Source organism: Meles meles, chromosome 5 (genome assembly GCF_922984935.1).
Source record: "Meles meles chromosome 5, mMelMel3.1 paternal haplotype, whole genome shotgun sequence".
Lineage (NCBI taxonomy): Eukaryota > Metazoa > Chordata > Mammalia > Carnivora > Mustelidae > Meles > Meles meles.
This window is the reverse complement of record NC_060070.1, coordinates 151,241,246-151,259,122: the sequence shown is the minus strand read 5'-3', so window position 1 is coordinate 151,259,122 and position 17,877 is coordinate 151,241,246. Positions and strand designations below refer to the sequence as shown.

At 45.4% G+C, this 17,877-nt stretch overlaps 2 protein-coding genes, 5 non-coding genes and 1 pseudogene across 7 annotated transcripts in view; 5 read left to right on the top strand and 3 right to left on the bottom strand.

Annotated features, from left to right (window-relative positions):
- Nucleotides 1-472: 472 nt before the first annotated feature.
- TRNAQ-UUG lies at nt 473-544 on the top strand. The gene has a single exon. It is a non-coding gene; the product is annotated as a tRNA-Gln (tRNA).
- A 451-nt stretch (nt 545-995) lies between these two features.
- TRNAQ-UUG lies at nt 996-1,067 on the top strand. The gene has a single exon. It is a non-coding gene; the product is annotated as a tRNA-Gln (tRNA).
- A 6,135-nt stretch (nt 1,068-7,202) lies between these two features.
- Nucleotides 7,203-7,284, top strand: TRNAS-GCU. The gene has a single exon. It is a non-coding gene; the product is annotated as a tRNA-Ser (tRNA).
- A 153-nt stretch (nt 7,285-7,437) lies between these two features.
- LOC123942258 lies at nt 7,438-12,920 on the top strand (annotated as a pseudogene).
- The window catches only part of LOC123942389 (histone H2B type 1-C/E/F/G/I), a 12,622-nt gene continuing 4,010 nt past the window's right edge, over nt 9,266-17,877 (bottom strand). Inside the window, exon 3 of the mRNA XM_046006298.1 lies at nt 9,266-9,275. The gene's annotated coding sequence lies outside the window, so the exon portion shown is untranslated. The remainder of the gene's footprint in view (nt 9,276-17,877) is intronic.
- TRNAR-UCG lies at nt 11,053-11,125 on the bottom strand. Its single transcript has one exon. It is a non-coding gene; the product is annotated as a tRNA-Arg (tRNA).
- TRNAM-CAU lies at nt 15,144-15,215 on the bottom strand. Its single transcript has one exon. It is a non-coding gene; the product is annotated as a tRNA-Met (tRNA).
- LOC123942257 overlaps nt 16,032-17,877 on the top strand; it is a 20,218-nt gene continuing 18,372 nt past the window's right edge. Inside the window, exon 1 of the mRNA XM_046006114.1 lies at nt 16,032-16,339. Coding sequence (XP_045862070.1) covers nt 16,033-16,339 — 307 coding nt within the window. The 5' untranslated portion in view covers nt 16,032. The remainder of the gene's footprint in view (nt 16,340-17,877) is intronic.

Below are 17,877 nucleotides of genomic sequence, written 5' to 3'. Positions count from 1 at the left end.
TTAGACTTGCAATCGATCCATTACAGAATGAAGATAATCAAAAAGTAAAAATACTTAGAAATGTGAAAGTTCTTAATCCTTGAAATTGCTAGAAAATTCCCATGTTATGCTTAATTTTTTCTTGCATTTTCTATATTCATACATGTCCTAAGAGATTTTTCGGTGTTGACAGTTTCTTCTATAAACCCATAGGTAGCAAATGTTCACTGTCCAGGTTAGGAATTTAGTATATGCACAGTTTTGATTTTTCCAAGAATGCGGTACTAAGCCCTCCGTGGACCCTGGGGAAAGTTCCAGGCAAAGATGAGCTCTGTTGGATTCCCCCCTCCCTCCCCCGCGGAGCAAGTTTATTGCCTCCTCGGATTCTGGGGCAGTGAACCTTCACTTGTCCCGGACAGGTACTCAAATGCCACTCACTTGCCACTCACTGTAAAGAGCGTCCAAAAGCTTGTCTTGGAAACTGGTTATTCGCGGCCCCATGGTGTAATGGTTAGCACTCTGGACTTTGAATCCAGCGATCCGAGTTCAAATCTCGGTGGGACCTCTCAACCTTTTCGTGCCTTCCCTCTTAAGTTACACCTGCGCCCTGACTTGGCCAGAGACACCTGAGCCCTTGCGCCACCTCACTAGCGCATCACGGTTGGCGAGGCGACACTGCAGGCGACGCTGTTTTGTGAGCTTTTTTCTGGAATTCTACGTCGGTCCTCCTTTGCCCCTCCTCCTTCGCTGGGGAAGCAGGTTATCGTCCGAACGCCCTAAGTACTGTTTCACACCCCAGACCTCAGTTCTGGGTTCGGGTTCCATTAGTTTCTAACTTGAACTTGACCTTGAGAAGCTCCTGATGCGTGTGCGCCCCAGTTGCTTTGCTGTCTGTGATACAGCAGATTTTCTATTAATATTTAAGAAATTCAAACTATAGTTCACAACGTGCTGAACATAATGACAAACTCTGCATTGACTATTCATAGATATTCCATCAGAGTTATGCACGGTGTGGCCCCATGGTGTAATGGTTAGCACTCTGGACTTTGAATCCAGCGATCCGAGTTCAAATCTCGGTGGGACCTGCTCTAATTTTGGTGACCTCACCCCATATTTTACATCGCTATTGCATCCTAGAGTGTGGGCAGGATCTTTCCACTCGCGCTCTCTCCATCCAAAGAGTGTCCTGTAATTCCTTACTCTCTTCTCACTTTATGAAGAATGACCTTTTTATACCACCTTTGTGTCCTTGTAGGGCATTCACACTGACTCCCTGGGATCCCAAAGTCCATCTGATCTGCTTTAGTCTTAAGGCCCTAACAGTTTTTGTGCCAGAAACCCCTCCCACTTTTCTACTCCTGTAGCTCCTCAAAATGTAAGGGCCCCTTGCAAGAATATGCATAACAATTCCATCAGAAAGCTCCTCCGTAAAGGACTCTCCTGTGATCGCTTCTTGGCCTTTTGGCTAAGACCTAGTATAGGAGTCTATGGTGAGCACTGTGGGCTCTAAACCCAGTAATCTGAGTCCACATCTCTTTGGGACCTCATCAACCATGGGCAGTTTTCCCTCTGTGGTTCTCCTAACTCATTTACTCACCTTCTGGAATTCTACACATGCCATTTACTTCCAAATCCTCAACCAAATCAACATAGAGTCCCTGGCCAAGAGAAATAAGTCTCTGACTACTCCTCCCTCCGCCCCACCCCCCAACCGTCCCCTTAGAATCTCCCCTCTTGTTGCCTGTTTTTGCTTGGCCTGGTGCCTGAAGTCAGTCAGATCCACGGGCGTTAATTATGTGCTTCCGGTGATGAAGAGTTCATATGTCACAGGCCCCACCTGTGACTTTTCTTCCTACGAGGTTCATGCGCATCCTCTGTAGACCTGAAAATGTCCCGACCGTGGAGCGAGACCCCCACCATCATAGTCATTTGAGAGTCTCCACTATTTGCATACCAGAGGCCCTCCTTTAATGTGTCTTTGATTGAATTTATACCTGCACCCCTTGAAGATCAGCTGACCGGATGCAAGAGTATCCACGTCTTCCCTTGAAGGTCGTTGTCACAGAGGTCCCTTGTGTGACGATCAACCCTCTAGACATTGGACCCTAAATTCCTTCTCTTGACTCTCTTTCATTCAAGCATATCCTCCAGTGTTCTCAGTGACAGCAAAAGAAGAGCCCCAGAAACATCATTCTAGAAAAAGCCCTGCAAACTTCCTCATAGCTAAGCCCCAGTCATGGCAATGTTTTAGAACATTAGAACATTTAGGTAATGTATTAATTTCCTACCACCTCTGTAGCAAATGACCACAAATTTAGTGGCTCAAAGATCACAGTCTACTTTTCTTACAGTTCTGGAGATCAGAAATCTAAAATCAAGGTGTCAGCAGGTGTTCTGGAGACTTCAGGGAAGAATCTTGTGTCCTTGCCATGTTCAGCTTCTAGAGGACTCTTCCCTGTGTCACCTCTTGCTTTTGCAGTCATGTTTCCTATTATTGACTCTGACCTTCCTCTGGGTATCCTTGGAAAGTCCAGGATAATCTCTTCATCTCAACTTAATTTTTTTTTTAAAAGATTTTGTTCATTTATTTGATAGACAGAAATCACAAGTAGGCAGAGAGGCAGGCGTGGGGTGGGGGGGGTGGGGATGGGGCTCTGCTCAGCCGGGAGCCTGATGCGGGGCTTGATCCCAGGACCCTGGGATCGTGACCTGAGCGGAAGGCAGAGGCTTTAACCCACTGAGCCACCCAGGTGCCCCATCTCAACTTAATTTTAATCCTCAATTTAATCGCATCTATAAAGGTAAGGTAATGTATTCACAGGTTCTGGGGATTGGGATTTGGGCCTTTGTTAGAAGCCCTGGTGCAGCCTACCACAGCCTCCAGTACTAAACAGCACATGTCTGTTAATGCTCTTTGGATTGATTCTGTTCATGAGGTAAAATTCGAATTTTCAGAGGTAAAATTCGGATCCAGGTTCCACATGCCTTTTTATAAAGAGACTCTTCTAGAGCGGCTCCCTGGTGTGATGATTGGCATCTGAACTCAGATCTGGCAATCTTGGGGTACCTTGTGTCTCCACCTCCTCAATGGCCTTCCCTCCCAGCCACAGGCTCTCTGGGCCTTCCGGCCTGCCTGAGTGTCCTGGTTATCTCTCCGGCGGGTAAATACCCACAGGACTGGCATGAACTACCGCAGCACTGACACTTCAAACAAGATGCTCTTCACCTTACAGTTGCTCTGGGTCTCCAGGGTGAGCATCGCTGGGTCTTTCTGCTTCAGTGTCTTTTGTGATCGGCCTTCAAGGTACGGGCCGGACTGGGGTCATCTCAGAGCTCAGCTGGGGAAGGATCCATTTCCAGACTCACGTTGTGTGTGGCAGGATTCAGTTGCTCAAAGGTTGTGGAACTGAGGGCCTCAGTGGCGGCCTGGTTGCTGGCTGGAGTCCAGCCACGTGGACCTTACCAACGTGGCAGCTTGTTTTGTCAAAGCATGTGAGCTGAGAAAGCAACCACGCAAATGTTTTGGTGAAGTCGGAAATCACAGTCTGTTATAATCTCATCATGTGAGTGAGATCCCATCACATTTACTGTGTTCTGTAGGTTAGGAGCAAGTCGCTGGGTCCAGCCCCCACTGAAGGGAAGGTATTTCACAAAAAGTACACTTACACCCTGGGTTTCAAAGGCTCTAGAGATCCCGAAGCTGAATGGCCTTCTGCTGTGACTGATACTTTGCACGCAGCTTTTAATTTTATTTATTTATTTATTTTGCTTTGTCGGTGATCGCTATATCGAGAGCAATTCCCAGTACCTCCCAATTGGGAAAATTACTTCTAGGTATTAGCTTTTATAGTTTTCCTTTATCTTTCTTTACAATTAAGCCAGCATTGAAGAGCTCAACTATCACTCTTCTAATATCACTCCTGACAAGTGAATCAGAATCTCATGGTCTAATGCCCAGCCTTGGCTATTTTCTGAACATTCCTCCTGGATTTGAATGTGCTGGAAGCAGTGAGGCCCACTGAGCTGGTTTTTCCCTGACCACCCTATTCAGCCGGCTACCACTCCGTGGGATTTGCTACTTTCTGACATAGTGTATGTTTTGAGTTTTTAATTATTCGTTGCCTATTTCTGCCTAATTCACTTTCACTGGGAGAGGGGATTTTATGCATGATGTTCATTCCTGTACTTAGAACAGGGCCTGGCACATACGAGATGCTTGATAAATATTCTTGGAAAGATTGAATCAATGAAAGAATTAATGAACTCTTCAGTTTAACGCTGGTCCTCATTTTTGACCATTCCCAGCCCTACAGCACCAAACCCAAATACATTTTTTTTCTTTCCAGAAACAATTTAGAATCTGTCACTCTCTTAAGCTTAAAAACAAGTAAACTTTGTACTTTTATTTGACAGACAGAGATCACACTTAGAGCCTGCAATTTGAATCCTGGTCATGTCATAGAGCCGTGCGCGCACACATGCAGCGTTACTATTGTTATTATTTTTTAATGACCTTGAATGTAGATGAGAAAGAGGAAAGCAGCCAGGGACCACTAGTTTTCCAAATTTAGCTTCATTCTATTACCTTTTTCAAGATAGAATTTATGAAGATACGAAATCACAGAATTATGCCCTCCCTTCCTGACCCGGGACAAAGTCCGGCTTCCTTGTCCCTTCCCTCAATCACCCAACAGAAGACAAATGTTACAAGAAGCACCCCCCTCCTTTTTTTTTTTCTTTTCAAGTTGGAGATATCATTGACAGAACATTGTGGGAGATGTGAAATGTGTTGATGCTTTTATATGTTGCACAGCATTACCTAACATCTTCATCGTGTCTCAGAATTACCATTTCCTTTTTTGTGTGTGATGAGAATATTTAAGATATGGTCTCTTACCACTTTATATAATGTAGTATTGTTGACTATAATCACGAGCTTGTGCATCCGCTCTCGAGGAGTCACTCATCTTCTCACAGCAAGTTTTGTTCCCTTTGACCCCCAACTCCCCAATTACCTGCCCCCCCGCCCCCCCGCGCCCAGACCCGAGTAACCACCATTCTACTCTGTATTTTTTTTTTCTACTCTGAATTTCTAAAAGTTCAGCGTTCAGCTGTTTAAGATTCTGTATAGAAGTGAGATCACACGGTATTTGTCTTTCTGTGTCTGACTCGTCTCACTGGGCATAATGCCCTCAAGGTCTAGTCACGTAGTCACAAAGGACATGTTCCTTCTCATGGTTGAGTAAGATTCCACTGTCTCTGTGTATCCTTGTAGTACGAATGTGTACGTGTGCACAGCTTCCTCTTTCTCCATTCGTTCACTGACACTGGTCGTTTCTGCATTTTGGCTATTGTAAATAATGCTGCACCGGGTATGGGATATCTCTTGGATAGCTCTTTGATATCATGAAAGAATGTTGTGTTTGGCCAACAATATGGCAAAGATATCTCTTTGATAACCTGTTTTCATTTCCTCTGGATAAAAACCCAGAAGTGGGATTGTTATCTTTAATTTTTTGAGGAACCACCATACTGTTTTCCACAGTGGCTGCCCCAATTTCCATTCCCACCAACAGTGCACCGGGTGTCCCCTTTCTCCACGGAGTTGCTAACACTTCTTCTCTCTTGACATTTTGGTGATCGGCATTCTAACAGACGTGAGGTGATAGCTCACGGTGCCTTTGACTGCATTTCCCTGATTACTGGTGATGTCAAGCAGCCTGGCCATTTAGATGTTTTCTTTGGAGAAGCATTGTTCTGTGAAAGGAAGGTCCACACAGATGACCCCTAAAAGCCAAAGGAGCTGGAAGACTGAAGGAGGAGGCCAACAAGTCTAGTTTGACATAGTTCTCTGACCATTTTTAAATTGGATTTTTTTTTTTGTTGTTGCTGAGTTGTCCGAATTCTCTCTCTGTATATTTTGGATGTTAACTCCTTACCCAACACGCAGTTTGCAAATATTTTCTCCCATTTCACAGCTTGCTTTTTCATCAACTTGATTTCTTATTGCTGTGCTGAAGCTTTTTAGCTTGATAGACTTCCCACTTGTTGATTTTTTCCCTTTTGTTGTTTGTTCTTTTGGTGTCATATCTGAAAAATCATTGCCAAAATAAACGTCAATGACATTCCCCCCCCTCACGATTTCTTCTAGGCGTTTTATAGTTACTTGTCTTATAACTCTAAGTGGATTGTCTTCAATCCATTTTGAGTACATTTCTGTGAAAGGTGTGAGATGGAGGTCCAATTTCAATTTCTGCATGTAGTTATCCAATTTTGGATAAATCCAGTATTTGAGTTATATTCAATGGGAAGGTTGTCTATGAGTCTATGACCTTCACTATGTTGAGGTACATTCTCTCTATATCCAACTTGTTGAGAGTATTTTTTTTTTAAATCATGAAAGAATGTTGTGTTTGGTTAACAATATGGCAGAATATGTGAAACATGAAAGGACGTTTGTATTTAATAAAGTCTTAAAACTCCCCCTTTAACTGAGATCCTCCAAGGTCTCTCCAGGTGTGTGCCCTTCCTAGTTGCGGCAGCAACAATCCCAACTTAATCCAACTGCAGGTACGTTCCTGGTGGTCTTTGTCTGGAGGGCATTGAAAAAGACAATAATAAAAAAAAAAATGACAATAATAAATTATCTTTTTAAAATCAAATTTGCCTGTACAAACAAACAAAACAAGTCGAAACAAAACAAAACTCCGCCCGATGGTCCTAAAATTCTTTAATAAAGCCCGAAATCTCTGCTCTGACACTGGGGACCAGTTCCAGTGGATCTGACCTTCACCTCCCAGCCCCGCTCCTCACCAGTCCCCGCTCGCACTTCTGGGAGGTGATGGCTCTGTCTAAGAAGCGCTGATGTCTCTACGGCAGACATCTGAGAACCCTGCCGAGGAGGATCCTGCAATAACAGGTACAATACAGCTCGTTTCATGGTGGTTTCAATGTCCATGGCCTAAAGGAGTGACGAAAACCAATTTCATTTCTAAAACCAAAGCACCCATGAACTCCATTCTTCCCTCCCCGCAACCCCTTCCTCCCGGGAATATAGTCTCTTCTTCATTCTTTTTTCCTTTATCAAGGCAAGAGGGCCACTTAGAGAAAGCAAAGAGGTCTTCTTTATTAATAAAAGCATATAATCAATAACAGAGATTGCAACACGAACTGTGCTAAGCACCGCCACATAACACTTATCTGAGGCCTCCCCTGTAGGTGACGAGGTGGCCGAGTGGTTAAGGCGATGGACTGCTAATCCATTGTGCTCTGCACGCGTGGGTTCGAATCCCATCCTCGTCGGCGGCTCCCCCACTGCGCCGGTGGAGTGAGGTTTTAGCTCTTGGTGAGCGAGACGATCCGCGGGCTTTGCTGGAAGCGGTTGGAGAAAAAACCGCGCGGAAACCGCTGTAACTAACTCACCTCTTTAACCGTTTTACGGAGGTTTCCGGGCCTATGGCCTGCGTGGCAGTGCTGCACCGAATCCGCCCCGCGGCGGGGGCTCACAGTGAGGCCGGAAACCCTGTTTCCCGACCTTCCGACTCGTCCCGCCGCTGAGCTGCTCGCGCAAGCGGCCCTCAGGCCCCTGCTGCCCGCGTTCCCTCCGAGGCTGCAGGCACCGCGCCCCCCAGCGTTTCCCCTACGCGCTTCCCTCGGCCCCCTCGGGTCTCCCAGGGGCGGTCCAGCCCTCCGAGGGGTTGTGGGTGCGCAAGTGATGCTCGCGCCCCCTTCTGGCAGAAAATAAAAAAAATCCTTTTGCAAGGCCCAGATCTTAGGTACTCTTCGGTGAATTCGCAAAGAAAGGCACCTTTCTCCTCTTTTGTATTTCAGTTGAATTAACTTAAATCAAAGATCTCTTACAAGCGCTTCAGCCTCTACTGGTTTCTTCCTTCTTGGGTCCTCTTCTGCCAGTTACATCTTAATTTGAGCACATAATCCCATAAAATCTCTCCTGTCTCCTCTTTTCACTTTGCTGTGAACTAGAGCAAGGGGTCGGGTACACAGCGTGGGATCACAAAATTCGAAGGGACTGTAGAGATGATGTGTCTAAAACGTCCCCCCCCCCCTCTAGCATCTGTCTCAGGGGATGAGGAAAGGGAGGTAGAAACCAAACTAATTGTTTTAGAAAATCATATAACGAGGCTTTCCTTATTACGGTTCATGGAAACCAAGTTCTTTCAGATCAGCTGGTTAGGGTGATGAAATCTTTCCAACATGTTCAAATCCTGCGACTGACTGTGACTTTTGACATCTAGAAAATTCTTCTGAAGAACATTTGTCATGATCCAAAGCCTCATGAAGATAGAGGCTTACAAAAGCATGAAATTTGAAGCAATATCTGATTTTGAATTTCATCTAACAATATCTGGTTTATATAATATACATAGTTTGAAGATGGTTTACATACTCCTAAAGAAAAGAAAACCACTAAAAACGATATAATGTTAAAAAAATCACAATGGAAAAAACTTTTTTTTAAAGAGTTTAAAATTTATTTGACAGAGATCACAAATAGGAAGAGAGACAGAGGGGGAAGCAGGTTCCCCCCCCTAGCAGAGAGCTGGATGAGGGGCTCTATCCCAGGACCCCGGCATCATGACCTGAGCTGAAGGCAGAGGCTTTAACCCACGGAGCCACCCAGGACCCCCACAATGGAAACTATTGATAAAATTCTTAAATAAAAATTTAAGACTGTCACATGGCCCAAGACAGCCCATATGGCAACAAAAACATAGCATGTTAAGATAGGGCAAACTGGAAAATTTTGTCACCCCTGTGACATGCAGCAAAGATTGTCTCCAACTTTTTAACCCATCTCCCCTTAACCTGGCTAGGTGATGGATCAAAGGAAGATATCACAAAACTGTTCATTGCCCTTATGTCTGTGATATTTAGTGCTTCAAAATTCAAGATAATTGATCTTCTGCCAAAGACTATGAGGGAAACACTATAGTTGAACAAAGTTGGATTTATTGTCTTGTTGCAATGAGGGAGGCAAAAGATCACAGTGATCTCGTAAGTGACTCGGAAACTCTATGATTGGTTATCTTAATAATTCTTGTGCGGAAGGTGAGAAGATCCAAGTAGGACACATGATTACGGACAGCGTTTTTGTTTTTATCTTGCTTCCTGGAGGGTCACAGAATGGCCTTGCCTTTGAAATTATTTAAAATTATTTATGTTCCGCAAGGACTGACCAGGACTCAGCTGTGAGGGCCAGGCCAGCTCCTGGCAACACCAAGACCGAGCTGTGAGTGTCAGACCTGGGCCTGAGGGTCAGGCACTGCTCTTCTCTTTCTCCAAATCCATGTAATTCATATGCTTGGGAACTTCTTTTTAAGATGAAATGCAATAAGGTGTAGGATAATAGAAAAGAATGAATGATTTCTAGAATTCGTAAATCTTCACTGACTTCTCAAATGACTAAAGTATCGACCTCAGTTTTTCATTCTTTCCTGTATCCAAGCCCCTTGTCTAGTAACTTCTCCATTGCTTTTCAAGAGGTGGCGTGTCACCCCTGGCCTATGAGCTGGGACACGAGGTTGACTTGATCAGTGGGATGTTCGTAGACATGAGTCAGGCTGGGCCTTTAAATATGTTTGCACTGTTGAGCCTGCTTCACACACATCTGCCGTCTTCATGATTTCAGTTCTTTCGAGAGTATATCCTTTTTCTGGTTTATAAAAGGATACTTAGTGTACATGGTACGTTTTGTGAGGAAGGGACAGTGAGTGGCTTCACATGACATTAACACATAGCAATTGTTTTTAGTCTGAGAGATCTCAATGCGTGGAAACAAATGCTCAAGCCCCAACTTCTGTACAATTTGGACCCGACAGCTGACTGGGGAAAACCAGAGTCATACCAGAGATCTAAAAAAGAGGCTGGGGAAAGGAAGACATAATTATTACCTTGTTTTGATATTCATTGCTTTCACCCAGTGAAAGCATCCTTCACGTGACTTGAAGGAACTGTGTTTCACCATGAAGTCAAGAATTGGAAATTACTTTTTCTTCATCCTAAATTATGAAATTCAGCTATTTAGACACAAAAATGTGTCTTTGTGTATTTTGTGCAGCTGACTTCTCTGTTTTCCTGCTTGCCTACGCACTCTGTAAGCAGCTGGGCTCTTTTCATGACCTTGTGTTTTTCTGCTCTGTAATTTAGGTTTGAATCTGGGCCGTTGTCATCCTTTTTTGACGGCAACAAAAGCAAAAGGAAAAGGGAAGTTAAGAAGGAAAAGGAGGGTAAGAGTGAAAACCAGTAACAGACTTCAGCAGCCAGATCTTGCAAGGATGTGCAGACTCAGACTAGAAGACCAACGTGAAGGAAAAGAGAGGGGGGAGGAGAAGCAATAAGCTCCCACTGTCCTGGCCCCTGGGGTTTGGCCTTGGTCTGGGACTCAGCAAATCTGAGAGAGCGGTCGGTTTACAGACCTGAGTTCCCTTGAAATTGTGGAAATGAAACTCGGGCTCTTAAAATCCAAATTTGAGGAGAGCTTGGGAGCCCTCAGTTTCTGGGACGGCCTTGCTCCAGTTTTGACTCAGCCTGTCTGGGGTCTTGACACTGGTTCTCCCCAGGTCTTTGAGAAGGACTTCTTTAGAGTTGGAACTGGAGGGGATTATGCTGAGCGAAATAAGTCAATCAGAGAAAGACAATTATCATATGGTTTCACTCATATGAGGAATATAAGAAACAGGGCAGAGGACCATCGGGGAAGGGAGGGAAAACAGAGTGGGAGGTCATCAGAGAGGAGAAAAAAACCATGACAGTTTCTTAACTCTAGGAAAGAAACTGAGGGTTGCTGGAGGGGAGGTGGTTGGAAAGATGGGGCAGCGGGGGGATGGGCATTAAGGAGGGCACCTGATGTGATGAGCACTGGGTGTTACATGTAAGTGATAAATTATTGAACAGGACATCTGAAACTACTGGTGTACTAGAAGTTGGTTAGTAGAATTTAAATAAAAAAAAAATAGAGTAGGAAAAAAGAATCGGACTTGGAAAACGGGTAACGAGCGATTCTTCCCAGCACGTGAAATACAGCAATTTTGGGGAACGTAGAAAAGAGATTAACCACGAAGGGATTCGAACCCTCAATCTTCTGATCCGAAGTCAGACGCCTTATCCGTTAGGCCACGTGGTCCCCAGGTGTGGGTATCTGCCGCAGCACTTAGAAAGTATAATGAACTTTCCGACCCGTCCCGAGTAGTCAAAGAGCACCCCGGCCACCCGCGCTTCTCGCTATTGAAGAAAGGGAAACGAGATTATCAGGGTTATTTGGGGCCACCGAGTCGGGACTCATGAAGGGTAGGAACTGACGATTATTTCGGTCTTGGGTCCTCCAGGGGGAGAAAGTCATGGACATTACCACTCCTGAGCAGAAAAGCTGTTCATGGCACCTGAAAGCTGCCCAAATACTGCATATTGTCTGCATTCACTATTTTGAAACTCTAGGTCCTTGGAAGGTCCTCCTGACAGTTACCGTGCAAACCGAAACCAGCAGGCAAGTCTTAGCATCTGCAGCACTTTCTTTCTCGGTGTCCTGCATGGATATCTTCAGGGTTCCCTTCTCATACTCCTCTCGGACTTTCTCCGATTGTTGTAATGTGACGTCAGAGCACTTTCCCCCATGTGTTTGGAGAAGAATAGCAATCTTTGGTTGGTGTTTCGGGAGGGGTATAGAATGGTCCAAGGTCATTAGTGTTATCTGAAGCTTCCACATGTTAAGAAATAAACAATATGGTAGGATTACAAAAATTCCCACTGTTAACAATTCTTACAGTTCATAGATGATCCCACACAAAAATGTGTTGCAATAAAATCATTTTTTGTATGGACAAGATATTTATAGAGTTTATAATGTTCTGTAGAGCGCTTGGCCCAGTAAAGTGATAGAGATTTCAACTTACATTTTGGATGACTTTTTTCCAGTTCATCAGTGAATCTGTGTGACCTCATGCACCTTGTTTGAGGATAATGTCGACTATCTATGCATATCAAATTACCTTAATTTTCTTAAATCCCAGGCCTTGGGAGCTTTGGCCCTCTTGGCTCATTTGTGATGTTAAATTAGCAGCTTCCGGAGCACAGAAATGGAGTCTTTTATAGTCTTTTTTTCCCTATCCACAGAATTACATCTGGCAAATAGTAGGAGCTCAATACAAACATGCTGAATTTCTCAAATACATATATATATATTTTTAAAGATTTTATTTATTTATTTGACAGACAGAGATCACAAGTAGGCAGAGGGGTAGGCAGAGAGAGAGAGGAGGAGGAAGCAAGCTCCCCGCAGAGCAGAGAGCCCGATGTGGGGCTTGATTCCAGGACCCTGGGATCATGACCTGAGCCGAAGGCAGAGGCTTTAACCCACTGAGCCACCCAGGCGCCCCATCAAATACATATATTTTTGAATTTTGAAATCATTTTTAATATGGGTATTATTTAACTCAAAGATTCTTTTATCCTGCGAAAATCTGATTATGGACTTGTTCTCTTCCTCTCTCCCTGCAAGCAGGAAGATGGTGGCTAAACCATCATGGATAGTGTTGGGTTGAGTGGTAAGAGGAGATCGCCAAGGCTCAGTCACCCAACCCGGAGGAGGGAGACACAATCTTCAGGAAGATCACTGGCAAGGATCTCCAGCCAAAAGAATTCTTGAGGATGACTGGTGTCTTGGTGTCAATGACCTTTCCCCTCAAGAGTCAAAGTCCTTTCCGGGGATACCTAAGAAACAGATATCCCAGATATCTGTAGCAGAAGATCATGATGAAAGCCTTGGACAGTTAATGATTATTGACGAGGAATGTGCTGCTGATATGGGCCTGGTTATGGCCGTGAATGAAGGTTGGGGCCGGGGGAGTCAATCCATCTATCGTGTTCAACTGCATGTTTTTGGAGGTGCGCAGATGAATTGGCTTCCTTGTTTAGCGGGCTGAAGGGATAATTTTCTCTTCTCTCTGCAGTGATCAACTTTGCAAGTTCCAATATGTTAGTCCACTTACTTGTGCCTGTATATGCAGAAGTTGAAGAAATAATAAAAAAAAAACCCTATACATTATAAAACACATTACTGTATCGTTTATGATAAAAACAAATAAAAAACAAAGACACAATCAAAGACCAGACCATAAACTTGAAAACTGCAGAGATTTTTTGTTTCTGGCTAGAAAATTTGATCGTATTACTCCTTTGATCAAACTTGGTGATAGTTTCTTACTGCCCATAGAGGAATAAAATCGAAAGCTGTTTGCACTGCATACTAACTTCCTTATGATTGTCCCTTTCCTTATCTTTTCTTCCACAGCTCAGTATTATATTGGAAGACCTAAAATTTCAAGGACTCCTTTGACATCTTTGAATCTTACAGGGCCCCAAGCAGACCTGGGAATTCACCTATTCTCATAGGATATGCCTTCTACCTTGACAATTCCTCTATCAATTAGACCAGGTGCATCCCAGCCCCTCAGCCTAATGGATTTCGCCTCCCTGTTGGTTCTGGAAGGAAGAAAACCAGCCAGTTCCATCTTTCGGAGGAAGCCAGCGGTCACTTTTCTCTGTCTGCTACAAAGCTTACCTCTGTCCTCCCCCTCCAGGCTGTGAGTATATGTGACTGGTAAACAGCTACCCATCTCATCCGCCCAGTGCTGAGCATGGTGTGTCCGGCCATCTGGCATTGTTTAGGGCGGAGGACCGCTCCTTCACCCACAGGGTGAATGGGAGGTGATCAGAATACAGCCATTTTACTTTTCTCCCCAAATCCTTCTCCTCCAATCTCCCTCACTGCCATGCTCGAGCACACTGAATGTTTTGTAGTTCTCTAGAGACTCTTAACTGTTATGCCTCCTTGTGTTTATTTATTTGCTTATTTCCCTATCTAGAAACCTCTTCTTGTCTACCTTGCCAACCTCTTACTCATTCTAGTTTCGGCTCTAAATCTGCCACCTTTTCCAAATTGGTCCATTGTCAGCGCAAAGGTAATGCAGCAAACCAATTTTACTCAAGTTTTCACAGATGTCTGTAGCCATGGTGATGACCCTTGGTCACACTCTGTAAAATAAAATACTGGAATGTTCACTTAATTACTGCATCATGATGCTATCCTGTGTACCTGAAGCAGTGGGTCACTATGAATACTTAATCGAATACTTAATCAGAATATCTCTTTCCTGCTGTGTCTGCACTTTCCCCTGTGCTGTAATAAATCTTAACTTTGATTATATGTTCAGTCATGGGAGTCCTAGAAATTCATCCAATTACTGGTTGATCATGGGGCTACCAGGAACAATCATTTTTCCTTATTCTCACTACACTTGGTGTATAATCTTTTAAAGGAAATGTCTTATTCTACTATACATGTTTGAAAGCATGTCTAGACTGTAGGCTACTTAAATACTTTTCTTTGTGCTTAGCACAGTATCTGACACGTAAATATCGGAATAGGGATCTTTTCTGAGAGATATATAAAACATACACTTTAAAAAATGAGCACAGATAACAGTCCTGTTAGAAACTGCAAAGGAAGGCAGCAGCGACCACATAAGTGGTTTTCTCAGGTCAGAGTTCCATCGTGGCCACCAAACTTTACACTCTGGCTCAGACTGTTATTTATTTACTTCGAAGATTAAGACTCTCGAGTTGCAAAGGTTTGGCGCTGGGATGGCCCTGTAGATTTCTTGTCTCTCTCTCTAGCCCCATGGCCACAACTACCTAACAAGTAGGCCTTTCTGAATTATGTATAGATTAAACTTATCTGGACTTCATCCCTGCCCTCACTGCCACACTCAGCTTCTTTTAGCGTTTCCCCAGCTTCCTAGGGCAGTGAGACTGTCGTGATAACTGGTGGCAACAAAAGCACTATCACTTGGTCAACCCCTAAGAAATAACGTTTGTTATGGGAAGACATATTATTTAATAATAATTGTCCTTGGCTGACGTTCTATTTATCTCTAGAGAATGTAAACAGTTTCACGTTTATTTTCAGGAAATAATTTAAACTCCGGAGTTTAAATTATTTAAACTCCAGAGACAAACTCCGGAGACAAAACAAAACACAAATCTAGCTCTGTTTTCTTTCCATGTCGTGACACTAAGCTACAGAACTTCAGCTAAGATGGTGTAGTAGCAAAAACCACGTTAGCAAAAAAAAAAAAAAACCACGTTAGCAGAGGATGGTTTCGATCCATCGACCTCTGGGTTATGGGCCCAGCACGCTTCCGCTGCGCCACTCTGCTCCGCAACCAAACCCCTTTCTAGTAATTCTCTTAACTGTGTTCTGAGGCGATTCCTCCTATTGGAAGAACCCGCGCACGGTCTTCCGTTTCCTTCAACCCCTCGGCCCCCACGAGCTGCCAGTTCTCTTAGGAGTAATATCGCTACCAGAATCAAAGAGAGAACAAAGTAGACGCAGAGAAGGCAACGTGAGCACCCTGTTAAGATTTCGGACGCATAAGTGAGAGGCGGCGGGACACACAAGAGAGAATGACAAGCTTTAATCAACAGGGAAGGAAGGCGGGCTTCCGCGCGGCGGGCGAACATTCCGCCTCCGGGACCCTGACCCTGACCCTGAGGCGCGCGTTCGCCTTTGGGAAGAACACTCTCCGGGCTTGGTGACGGAGGTGCCGCCTGGCCGCGTGAGCCCGGCGCCGAGGCCAGCGGAGGTAGGGCCGGTCCCCGGGCGCAGGAAGGCTGAGGGCGCCCAGGCCTACGCAGACGCCTGCGCGATCGCACAACACACGCCATGCGACAAGACAGTCAGTGCCTAACGCTCCTTTCTTTAGTCTGACGCGGTTCAAGGGGTCCGAAATCCCCAGGCGGGGACCCAGGGCGCTGTAGCTGCAGAGGGCACGGTGGCCGAGGGGGAGTGGGAACGGTCCCCTTGGGCCTAGCCCCGGTGACATCACCGAGCCCGCCACGAGGGGCGGGGCCGGGCAACGGCCGTTCCCGCGCGCGCGCTTCCAGTCTTCAATTAGGTCCGCAATCCGCACATATAAGGCGATTGCCCCAACTACTGCTTTGCAGTTTTCGGAAAATTTCTCTAGTGTTGTAACCATGTCTGGTCGCGGCAAGGGCGGGAAGGGCCTGGGCAAGGGGGGCGCCAAGCGCCACCGCAAGGTGCTGCGCGACAACATCCAGGGCATCACCAAGCCCGCCATCCGGCGGCTGGCCCGGCGCGGCGGCGTCAAGCGCATCTCCGGCCTCATCTACGAGGAGACCCGCGGGGTGCTCAAGGTCTTCCTGGAGAACGTGATCCGCGACGCCGTCACCTACACGGAGCACGCCAAGCGCAAGACGGTCACGGCCATGGACGTGGTCTACGCGCTCAAGCGCCAGGGCCGCACCCTCTACGGCTTCGGGGGCTAAAACCGGCCTCACCCGCAATGTCTCATCCAAAAGGCCCTTTTCAGGGCCGCCCACATGTGTCTTTAAAGAGCTGTAGCCTTAGTTATCCCGCTTCAAATTTTGGTGTTTGAACCCTTAAAATTTCGAGAGGGTAACAGGTTACGGTTACTGCTTGGCGTGTTATTTAACCCGATTGCTTTCGAGCTCGGGACCTAACTTCATCATTGTGCTGTCTCTGCTTCGCGGCAGTCGTGTCTGTTTAAACCGCCCCCGAGCGTGTTTGTGGCGGCAGAGAGCTCACGTGGCATTGTTTGCTTTCCCACGGAGCCGCCTCTGCTCTCGAGTACTTCGGGGTTAGAAGGGGTTAGAAGTGGTCGCTCGGGTCCTGATGTCGAGAAAGTGGGGATACCCGGCGGGCAGGCTGCGGGTCAGCCTTCCCCGCCGGGCTTCCCGTGCCCAAGATGGCGGGGCGGGCGAGGGACAAAGGGAGCAGGCGCCGGCGCCCGGGCGGCGGGAAACAAAGAGGAGTTCCCGCGGAACGGCCGGCCCCGCCCCGGTCCCGGGTTGGCCGCGCTTTTCCCGCGGGCTCGGAGGTCCCGGAGGCTCTCCGGGGGTGGGGCGGAGATACACTCGCGAGGAGACAGCAAGTGTTTAGCATAGTCCCCGAAATATTTCTGAGATTGAAAACCTCACGTAGATAAGGTTGTTACGTAATGAGTAGCATTTTTAAAAACCTGTACATACAGGCATTGGGATTCTTCACCCCAAATTATTAAGTGTAGGGAAGGAAATAGCCCTCTTCCTTCAAGGTCGTCTAGCTAGATTGAAATTTACACGAGAAGTATGAACAGGAGAAAAAAATGCAAAGTTGTATTACCTGCGTGCAGAGACCCAATAATGAAATCGAGACACAAATGACTGAGGCAGGCAGTTTTTGTACCTTTTAGACAGAAGACAATACATCGGTGAGGAATTATAGGATTAAAAAGTCCCACAATTGTATATTAACATGTACATTAAGTTTAATATAACTTTTAACCTTTATATAACTTTTAAATTAAAATTTACTGCACCGACCTTACTTTCACTTTTACAAAGAGTAGGGAAAATAGAGAATAGAGAAAAGTGGGACAGACTGATGATACTAACCATAGATGAGCATTTGGAAACCAATGATTTGTTCGAGTCCTTCATTTCAGCATTGAAAAAAGTGTCTCTGAATCAGCTCAGCTAATTAGGGAGGAGGGACAGGTTAAAGCAGATTTCCTGACAAGTGTTCCCTATAATTATATCTACTTCTCACTTCCTGGTTTTAAGCCTTATAGTCTATTATTATAAGTAATCCACACATACATGTTATTAATAGAATATTATGAAATAATCCACACAATGAAATTTCTACTTAATATTTTCCAGCAAAGCATCCTGTACATTTTTTTTTAAAGATTTTATTTATATTTGACAGAGAGAACAAGCAGGGGGAGTGGCAGGCAGATGGAGAGGGAGAAGCATGACCCTGCTGAGCGGAAGTAGGACATGGGGCTCCATCCCAGG